The 10529-nt window shown below is 51.7% G+C and overlaps 1 protein-coding gene across 1 annotated transcript; it reads left to right on the top strand.

Moving 5' to 3' along the window:
• Positions 1-937: 937 nt before the first annotated feature.
• SERPINE1 (serpin family E member 1) lies at positions 938-8748 on the top strand. The gene is made up of 9 exons (XM_029950101.1): positions 938-1054; positions 1821-2092; positions 2671-2904; positions 3402-3596; positions 4598-4796; positions 5776-5876; positions 5987-6073; positions 6630-6713; positions 7009-8748. Exons 2-9 carry the CDS (start codon positions 1822-1824, stop codon positions 7044-7046), a joined length of 1209 nt encoding a protein of 402 aa, XP_029805961.1. The 5' UTR covers positions 938-1054; position 1821; the 3' UTR covers positions 7047-8748.
• Positions 8749-10529: the final 1781 nt, after the last annotated feature.

Raw genomic sequence — 10529 nt, 5'->3', positions numbered from 1 at the left:
CTGCCACGAATCGACTCTCTCACTGGCTGCTCCCGCCCCCAGTGTCTGCGTCCCGAGAGAAGGATAAGGTGTAATTCCCCCAGGCACAGCGGGCGGCTTAAAGAAATGAAACTTACACATTGGGCTCCTAATTCCTTGCCAAGTCTTTACCCTGTTAACCCCTGGTTCCCTTTAGCCTCCATTCGGCATCACCCCATCCAACACACCCAAACCCCCTCCAGACATGGCTGTTGGCACAAAAGAGAGCCTCAAGGGCACCTCAAGAGTCTGGACCCGTGGGACAGTCAGCTGTGTATCATCAACCAGCGGTCGGGCGCGCACCTGGCAGGGAAGAGGGAAAAACGGAAGGGAGTCCTCTGCGTGCTCGTGTCCTAGACAGTCAAAACCCAGACAATCACATGGCACGCTCCGTGCCCTCTGGCCCCTGGAATGAGGCCAAGTGGAGGAAGGGGCGTTCTCCCTAGGCTGGTCAGCACGTACAGGCTGGCCAGCGCTGGTGGACAATAGTTCACAGCTTCTTTGGTAACTGTATGGTCACCCGTTTCTCCAAAAGAAGGATATGTAAACTTTTTCTCCAGCTGAGCACTCGGAAAAGTAATCCCAAACTCTGGGTATTTTGGGCCATCTGGCACTGCCAGGGGTCAAGCTGGCAGATCCTCCAAAACGACGGGGACACTGGCAGAGGGCAGCAAGTCCAAGGCAACCGGGGTTTGCTCAGTTGTTCCTGACCCCTCTGACACATGCACACACAGGGAGCAGCACGCGCACACGCCTCTGCAAGTTGGGCAGAGGGAGGTGCAGAGGGGGCCTGGCCAGCTGTTCAGAGGGAGGTGCAGAGGCAGAAGGTGGGTGGGGCTGAACCATGAGTTCATCTATTTCCTGCCCACATCGGGTATAAAGGGAGGCGGCAGCCTCTGGAAGAACACAGCTGCGACTGGCTACAGGGCCAAGAGCACTGTCAAGAGAGCCACGCCCCCTCTCCGGCAACAGAATCGCCTCCAATCAGCAACAGCAGGACAGACCACCAATCACAAGGCGCCTTGGAGAAGTTCAGGTAAGAGGGAAAAAAACTCCATCTCTTCCTAGAGTTAAGGCAAAGAACGCCCCTCCTGCAAAATGGTCTCTGTCCACGATCCCTACTTTTCTGCCTTTTCCCCCCTGGAGACCTGCAGACCTGAGTTGGTGGAAGGTGGCCAGACCCCACCATCAACCCCACCACACAGAAACAAGGGCTTCAAGTCTGTCTAGGACACCCGGCTCACTTCTGGGAAGGAGCTTTTCATGCCCACTCGCTTGAAAAAATGCACAATTGAGAAAGCATTACAAGAGAATTAAGAGCATTATGCAAATCAAAGTGCTATTACAGTTTAGTCTTCTTGGCCTCCTGGAAAGGAAGGGACATACACTGTAGGGTGCTGCCAGGGGTTCCTCAAAGTCCCACCAGGGAAATGCACTTAAGACTCCCTGGGGCTAATCGTGATCTCATGGTTGGTGGGTTCAAGCCCCGCGTCGGGTAGAGACAGGAGCTGCTTCAGTTCCTGTGTCTCCTTCTCTCTCTTTCTGTCCCTCCCCTCCTTAGGCTCTGTGTCTCTCTCTCTCAAAAATAAATACACCTTTAGAAATTAAAAAAAAAAAAAAGACTCCCTGGGGCTGTGACAGAGGGGAAAGGCTCAGAATCAGAGCCTATCAGGGTTTCTTAAGGACTCTGTCTTTGCGTTTACATATCACATGCCAGCAGTGATCCTGGGAGCCTGGCCTGAGGCTGCAGGAGATGCCTTCCAGAACTCTCCTCTGACCACATCCTTTTCCACTTGCTCTAGGATGCAGATGTCTCCAGTCTGTGCCTGCCTGGCCCTGGGCCTGGCCCTCATCTTTGGTGAAGGGTCTGCCTCCTACCACCGCCAGACTCGGGCAGCCCGACTGGCCACAGACTTTGGAGTGAAGGTCTTTCAGCAGGTGGCATGGGCCTCCAAGGACCGCAACATGGTTTTCTCACCCTACGGGGTGGCCTCGGTCCTGGCCATGTTGCAGCTGACGACAGGAGGAGAGACCCGGCAGCAGATCCAAGCGGCCATGCAGTTCCAGATTAACGGTGAGAGATGGGCGCTCATATCCTCTTCATGGGACAGGGGTGTAAGCAAATGGAAGCAAAAGGCAGGCCACCGCCAACTGAGCTGAGCTAACTCCTGTGCAGCCATGTCACAGGGCATCTTCACTGGGCTCTGGGTCAATCACAAGGGGCACAGGCGGGGGGATGTGGTGTAACACAGATGTGCCTCACCACTTACTATCTTAATGCCTCTGAACCTCAGCTTCTGCACCTGCAAAATGGGGACACTAGAAGTATCTACCACACAGAGCTGCTGTAAGGATTAAATAGGGTTATATGTGTGAAATGCTTAGCATAACTAGTCTTATGATAAGAAAAAACCTAGGGTTCCTAACTTAAAAGCAGACAGAACTTTTCTAACTCAAAAAGGGGTTAGATTTTTGAGAAAAAGAAGGAGATGCTGAAGAGATTAAGGTTTGGAAGGGAATCGCCCTACAGAGCCCCTGGGAGAAAAGAAGAGCCCCATCCACACGCGCAAGGCTGGGCCTCTCCTGGGGGAAGGCTGGGGGCCCTCGGCTCAACATAAGCTAATGTGTCCTCTCGGCCCTGCCTCGGCACAGATAAAGGCATGGCCCCTGCCCTCCGCCATCTGTACAAGGAGCTCATGGGGCCGTGGAACAAGGATGAGATCAGCACTGCAGATGCTATCTTCGTCCAGAGGGATCTGAAGCTGGTCGAGGGCTTCATGCCTCACTTCTTCAGGCTCTTCCGGACTACGGTCAAGCAAGTGGACTTCTCAGAGGTGGATAGAGCCAGGTTCATCGTCAACGACTGGGTGAAGAGACACACGAAAGGTGAGCAGGCAGGAACAGGAGGCCGGTCCCAAGGGCCTGCAGAGGAAGGGGATCTGGAAACAAATCCCCAGAATCCCAGGCTCTCTCCATCAGCAAGCTGTTCTCTGTAGACAGGGCAGGTGCTGTAAGGATCAGAGCATCTTAGTTTTCACCGGCAGGCCCTCTCATGAACCAGCTCTAGGGCCTCCCTACGAAGTGCTGTGAGATGTCTTGAGAGCAGTAACAACCACAAGAAACATCCACAGCTCTTCCAGACTGCTGCTGAGGGAGCAAAGTAAGGGAACACTTGAGTGTCCAGGTCTGATCCCAGAGTGTGTGATGAGCGGGAAGCTTTCCTGAGACTCTTAGGAAGACAGAACAGGCTGAACACAGCTAGACTGACTCACTTACACCCTCCCCTCCATCTGCCTCCTGACCAGATCCCCTCAAAGGACTGAAGGGAACCATCTAAAAGTATTAAAGCATACTTAGCCTCCCACTCATTGGCTTTCCTGTAGGCATGATTGGCGACTTACTGGGCCAGGGGGCCGTGGACCAGCTGACGCGCCTGATGCTGGTGAATGCCCTCTACTTCAATGGCCAGTGGAAGACGCCCTTCCCAGAGTCAGGCACCCACCACCGCCTCTTCCACAAATCTGATGGCAGCACCGTCTCTGTGCCCATGATGGCTCAGACCAATAAGTTCAACTATAGTAAGTACAAGACCTCCTTCCCCAAGTCCCACAACTACTGCACCTCATCCCCAGGGTGTTCTCCTCTCAGGGAGGAGAACCCCTCGAATATTGCCCATCTTTGACAAAGACTCCCTAAGTAGGAGCTACTGGGATAACTGGAGCAGCAGAAAGTAGCTTTAAATGACACGAGATGAAAGTGCAGGGCACCTGGGTGGCTCAGTTGGTTAAGTGTCTGACTTCAGCTCAGGTCATGATCTTGCAGTTTATGAGTTCGAGTCTCACATTGGGCTCTCTGTTGTCAGCTCAGGGCCTGGAGCCTGCTTGAAAAACTCTGTGTTTCCCTCTCTCTCTCTCTCTGCCCCTCTCCCGCTCATGCTGTCTCTCTCTCTCAAAAACATTTTTTAAAAAGTCCCTCTAGCCCAAATATGACCACGTGACCCATGTGTTTCTAGTGTGATTACTGGAGGCTCACAGATCCTGGTGGGGGAAGGCCTATGTGGAAGTTGAGATTTAGGAGACGATGAGACGCCTGGGTGGCTCAGTCGATTAAACATCCGACTTCGGCTCAGGTCATGATCTTACAGTTTGTGGGTTTGAGCCCTGCATCGGGCTCTGTGCTGACAGCTAGCTCAGAGCCTGGAGCCTGTCTTCGGATCCTGTGGCTCCTTCTCTCTCTGATCCTCCCCTGCTCATGCTGTCTCTCTCTCTCTCAAAAATAAAAGTAAAAATAAAACATTGAGATTTAGGAGACAAGAATTGGGATAAATTAGTGGCTGGGTGTGGGGGAGGAGGGTGAAGGCAAAGAAGGCCAAAAGGAGACAGTAACCAGAAGACACAGAACTGGCCAAAGAGGAGGGAAATGGGGATAAAAAACACTGACTAGGGAGCCTCAAAAGCCAGGGTAGAGAGGTGGCTTCCAGAAAGAATGGAGGAGACAGAACTAGTTGAAACCCCAGTGCTGGGTCAGAACCAATGAGAGCTGAAGCCATTTTCAGTGTGCCATCTTGGTGTCTTCACAGCTGAGTTTTCCACCCCCGACGGCCATTACTATGACATCCTGGAATTGCCCTACCACGGGGACACTCTCAGCATGTTCATTGCTGCTCCCTATGAAAAAGAAGTGCCTCTCTCTGCCCTCACCAATATCCTGGATGCCCAGCTCATCAGCCAATGGAAAGGGAATATGACCAGACAGCTCCGCCTCCTGGTTCTGCCCAAGTAAGCCACCCCCCTTGCTCGCCCCTCACTTGCCAATGCCCTACTCCCCTCTACCAACCCCTTCCCTCTCCCAGGGATCCCTGAAAGGACCACCCCCATGTTTCCCAAGTATGACATTTGCAGGGCAGGGACATGTGTGGGAAGCTGATGGGAAACACTCTGGCCTGGGTTTGATTAAGATTCCTCTCCTCATCTCTGCTCCTGTTTCTGCTGGAGGGCAGCAGGGAATTTTTCTAGACCATTCCCCCACACTTACCACCCTCAGAATATCCTCAGCCAAAGGAAGAGACACAGAAATGACGGGGGAGGAGGGAGGGGCTGGATCAGCCTTCTGGATGACCCTCTCCCACCCCCATCTGCTCAAGTCAACATCCAAACAAGGAGACAAAAGGAGACAAAGCAGCCAGATCTACAGCTTCTAGTTGGCTTTCAACACAGCAGATTTTAAAAATCCTTCCGCAGAAGTACAGAGGGCGGAGAAGGCCGAGGCTGGGTAATTCCAGAATTATAAGGAAGCCTCCCACCACTCTTACCCCAAATTTCCAGATACTGTAATGCCACGCTTGGGGAAAGAGGAAGATTTAGTTGATTAGGGTCCTCTTGGGTTCTCTACCCCGCCCACCCACAAAATGAAACCCAAGGTGACTTGTGCCCTGATGGGAAGGAGAAGGTGCTCAAGGCCTCTCTGCTGGAGTCCTCTTCAGAATTAGCTCCCAGTAACACAACCCACAGACAAGATTTTTGTTGAAATATCTTACAGGAGAACGTGCCCTCTGTCACTGCCCCCCCCCAAGATTCCAGGGGGTGGGGGAATGTTCATTTACATTAGACCTGACCCACAGATTTGAAAAAACAAGGCTCCCCCCTCCACTTTCACACCTGTCCCCATCCTGTCGGCTGAGGGGGATACGTGGACAGGGCCTGGCAGAGGCAGCAAGGGGCAACCTGAACTTGAGCTGTTTCCCACTCCCATTTACAGGTTCTCTTTGGAAAGTGAAATCAACCTCCGGAGGCCGCTGGAGAACTTGGGGATGACAGACATGTTTAGGCCAAACCAGGCGGACTTCTCGAGTCTCTCAGGTAAGAGATTTTCCTTCCACTTTCTTATGCTGGTGGACTGTGGGGGCCCCTGAGGGGACAAAGGAGTGTGTCTCTCAGAACCCCAGCTGATCTGCCCCCACTTGTTTCAGATCAAGAGGCGCTGTACGTGTCACAGGCGCTGCAAAAAGTCAAGATCGAGGTGAACGAGAGTGGCACAGTGGCGTCTTCCTCTACAGGTGAGTTCGAGCTCAAGTGGGCCTGGTGAGTCTCTCCCAGGACTTCCAAGGAGGGGCCCACATCTGGGACCACCCCGCGGACCTGCTCCAGTAGCCTCTCCTCGCAGAAGGGCACCCCCTACACTAGGTGCTCGGGGCATCACCCTTACCCCACCAGAGTTTCTCAGCCTGTTGTAGGCTCACTTTCCCTGGGACCCCAGTCCCCCACCCAATGGCTTCTGAGGTCCTGTGAAGGTGAAAAGGCCCCTCAAAGGAAGCCTGGCTTTGTGTTCATGGAGGCCCCTCAGCTTAAGGAACTTGCTTATCAAAACATTCTAAAAAGGGTTACATAAATAGCTGTTTGTGAGTAGCTGATAAATCTCTCTGAAATGCCTGGAGGCAGTCAGGCCTCAGAGAACTTCCCTAAACCCTTAAGGTTCTTGACTGGGAGAACGACCAACCCTCTTGGTTGCCCTCCAAAGCTGCCATCAGAAGGCTGGTGTCACTGGATCACTTACGATCAGTCCAGACACCAGGGCCCAGGCTGTCTGTTCTAATGTCGTTTCCTCTCTCTTAGCCATTATCGTGTCAGCCCGAATGGCCCCCGAAGAGATCATCATGGACAGACCCTTCCTCTTCGTGGTTCGGCACAACCCCACAGGTGAGCCAGGTCCGGGAGGCTCCACTGCCCCCTGCCCCGTCTGCTTGCCTCAGATGCCAGTCCAGACAGGTGTAGATGCTCCCGCCTGCCCCGGTCCATAACTCTGCCCCTCCTCCTCCCTTCAGGGATGACGCTCTGTCACAAACAGACCCTGGCCCTCGCTTAGTCACTCCAGCAGCTGGGACTTCAGACAGCTCACTCGCGTTCTCACATCTCGGCTCATCCATAAACATGGGGCTGGGCGAGCCAGGCCATTTCTCCCCTTCCTCATCTCCTGTGATTCTTCCGTCCACAGGAACGGTCCTCTTCATGGGCCAGGTGATGGAACCCTGACCACAGGGGAAAGCCGCCCTCATCTGGGACAGAACTGGAAAATGTATCCGAGAAGAAAGGACTCCAAAGGAAGAAAACTTTTATTTTAATTAATTTTTCTGGAGAAAGAGAAGGCCTTTGCCTTTAAAAAAAAAAAAAAAAAAAGAAAGAAAAGAAAAGAAAGAAAGAAAAAAAGAAAAGGGTAAATCTTTCGAATCTGCCTCCTAGACCTCAGCCTCTCCCAGGAGTGCTGAAGAGAACCTTTCAGTAAAACTCCCTTGTGGGGCCCCCTGGGGAGACCTCCGAAGCTCTGCTGAGTCTCCGGAGCAGACTGTAAAACACACGTGCGCAGCTGCTTGTGCCCATCTGGGGCTTCGGACCTGGACCTCACCGAGACCATGGCAGGATGGCACCAGGAGGCTTTACGGGGGCTTTTGTGTGCTTGGTAGACAGTATTTGTGTTCCAGTCACGTTGCTGTCACTCTTGCACTGTCTGCCACTGCCGAGGAGGCTGGCGGCGGGCCAAAGAAGGCCAGTGGAAGAGACACCCTTTCCTCTCGAGGCCTGTGCTCCCAGCTCGGCGGTCCTGCAGACAGGCAGAGCATCTGCCGAGACCCACCCTGACCTGGCCGCCTCCCTCCCCAGAAACAGTGCGCAGATATTATTTTGGAGTGTAGGTGACTTGTTTACTCATAGAGGCAGGCTTCTGCTTCCCACAAACTTTATTTTGCAGGAATAGAGGCGGGGCGGGAGTCAAGATGTGTGCCTGGCTCTCGGCCCTCATCTCCTGGTGGGGAGGGTGGGATGCTGGGGGTGTGCTTGAGTATTTATCACAGCCTTGTCCCTGTGTGCTTGTTAGAGAGTAGGACTCTCAAGAAAAACGTGCTGTCTGAACTTGCACGCAGTGTTCCTCGGTGGTCTTCGTCATTGCAGGAGTCTGGCCACTTGGCTGGCTACCCCTCTGGGTGGCTAGCGCGGTGGGGCCCACACTGCCACCTTGTGGCTGCCTGAGCCTTCTTTTCCTCATCCTTCTCCACTTGAGGGCTGAGACCCCCATAGGGCAAGATGGTCTAACTTCAGCCCACTTTAGGGACCAAAAGGATGTGGTGGGTAAGAGAGATGAGAGCGAGGACAGAGTGGTTTCAAAATTTTCCAATATATTTAGGAACAGGAGAGCCAGGGGCTGCACGACCTAGAAGGACAGAACTTTCCCCAATTACAGGGTGATTCATAGCCGCATTGGTGACTCACTTCAACGTGTCATTTCCGGCTGCTGTGTGTGAGCAGTGGACACGTGAGAGAGAGGGAGAGAGAGAGAGAGAGAGAGAGACTAAGAGAAAGGAGGAGGAGAGAGGAGAGAGACCATGAGCTTGGACTCAACTACCCCAGCTAGATAATCTTTCTGAAAACCAGCGAGCTAGGGGGCATGGCCTGAAGACCGATTAACTGAAGAACTGCACATGGATGTCAAATGAATGAATGTGAGCCAGGAGGACCTTAATCATTCCACCATGCTCTTCAGTGAAAAATCTTTGTTCTTTGTGTGTCTGTCTGTTTGTTTCTCATAATGCACTGGACAGTGAGAGCCGCACACAGTACCCATAAGGATACGCCAGTGTGGGGTCCAACAGTCTTGAAACTGTGTTGAATTATATGCTTTTTCACTTTTGATATATAAACGAGTAAAATATTTTAAAAAATAATAAATAAGTATATAAAAATAGTCCAAAAGAGTCCCTGCCTCTATTTCCAACATTTCGCACAGTGCAAAATCATCCCATCAGCTCACAGCCCTTTTCCGGTGAAGGGATCTTGATGAGACACATGCCTACAAGCCCAAGGACGAAGACCTGCCACGGACAGGTCCACAGGGCTGACCGCCAGCGACGTGGTGTGCAGGGCATAACTCCCCCCCCACCGGGTGCCACCCTCAAAAAGGAAAGGGGGGTCCCACAAACGCCTGCCACCTTCCCTGACAGGCCTGCTCATGCTTGCTGCCCCTGGGAATCCCCGTCTCTGCTCACGCCATCTCCTTCCCCACCAAACGCCCCCACCCCGCACCTAGCCCGCTCCCCACTTCTCCAAACCCCGACCCAGCCTGTTTCCTTCACCTGGCATCCTCCACGGGCCCAGTCCCCACCGCCCCTCTCTCCTTGGCGTTTACCAAGATTTCGTCTTCCTGGTGTGTAACAGTGCTTCTATTCACGGATGCTCTTTTAGCTCTGAGTGTGCGTTACACTCACCATCCCCGTCTACAGATCAGGTCCCTTCGAAAACCAGGCACTTTTGTTATACAGGCTCTTAATATCCTCCTTAAAATGGCATCCTGAAAAGTCTTTTACTCTCTCTCTCTGGTCTCTTGTGGGCTCTTGCCAGAGGACATATTTCCCTTGAGTAAGTTCTGTTCATATATTCAAAAAATAATATTTTAAAATGAAAACAATTCCTAGACTAGCTCTCGAAATTGTATGCTGTCCAGCCCCAGAACCCTAAAGATAGGATCGACAGATCCAGCCTCCTGGAAACCTAGGTCTTGTCTTAATAGGAACTAATTACCTTCTAGGAGCTCATGGTCAAAATGCTGCCAGTTAACAGGTAGTGATTCTCCATCACTGGAAGTGTTTAAGGACCGCCAGGATGACTTCTCGCTGGTGATGCTTCTGCAGTCAGGGTGTACTTTTTAAATGTGTATTTTAATCAAATTTAACTTATTTTTAAAGTTTACTTATTTGAGAGAGACAGTGGGAGCTGGAGAGGGACAGAGACAGAGGGATAGAGAGAGAGAATCTTGAGCAGACTCCACACTGCCAGCACAGAGCCCAATGCGGGGCTCAAACTCACAAACCATGAGATCATGACCTGAGTTGAAACTGAGAATCAGAAGGTTAACTGGGTGAGCCACCCGGCACCCCTTGCAAGCATATTTAAAATATTCTTTACTTTCACACAGATAAAATCATCTTTCTCTCTCTCTCTCTCTCTCTCTCTCTCTCTCTCTCTCTCTCTCTCTCACACACACACACACACACACACACACACACACACAGTTCTGAGGCTTGCTTTACTTTCTACACACCTGTCCCTCATTCTTTCTACCAGATGCATATATAGATATACTAGAATTTCTTTTATAGGATTTTAGATGCTTCATGGCTTTTTAAATTGTCATTGTCACCAACAATGCTGAGACGAACATCCTTGCACATGTGTCCCAGTGCACTTGTGCTTGTGTGTCCATAGGAACTAAGTCCTGAGGAACTAAGTATCTTTGAAGAACCTCCCAAGTCTGTGGTCATGGGACTCCAGTAATGCATTCTCTTTAAAAAAATTTTTTTTAAACATTTGTATTTATTTTTGAGGGACAGAGAGAGACAGATATTGCACAGGGGAGGGGCAGAGAGAAAGAGGGACACACAGAATCAGAAGCAGGCTCCAGGTTCTGAGCTATCAGCACAGAGCCTGACGCAGGGCTTGAACCCACAAACTGTGAGATCATGAGCTAAG

This window comes from Suricata suricatta, chromosome 8 (genome assembly GCF_006229205.1).
Source record: "Suricata suricatta isolate VVHF042 chromosome 8, meerkat_22Aug2017_6uvM2_HiC, whole genome shotgun sequence".
Taxonomy (NCBI): domain Eukaryota; kingdom Metazoa; phylum Chordata; class Mammalia; order Carnivora; family Herpestidae; genus Suricata; species Suricata suricatta.
Note: the sequence above shows the minus strand (reverse complement) of the source record. Positions and strands in the feature narration are given on the sequence as shown.

Coding starts and splice junctions, on each gene's coding strand:
- SERPINE1 (XM_029950101.1), top strand. CDS start 1,822: ATGCAGATGTCTCCAGTCTGTGCCTGCCTGGCCCTGGGCCTGGCCCTC. Junction 4,797..5,775: donor CGCCTCCTGGTTCTGCCCAA/GTAAGCCACCCC, acceptor TCCCATTTACAG/GTTCTCTTTGGAAAGTGAAA. Junction 6,074..6,629: donor AGTGGCGTCTTCCTCTACAG/GTGAGTTCGAGC, acceptor CCTCTCTCTTAG/CCATTATCGTGTCAGCCCGA.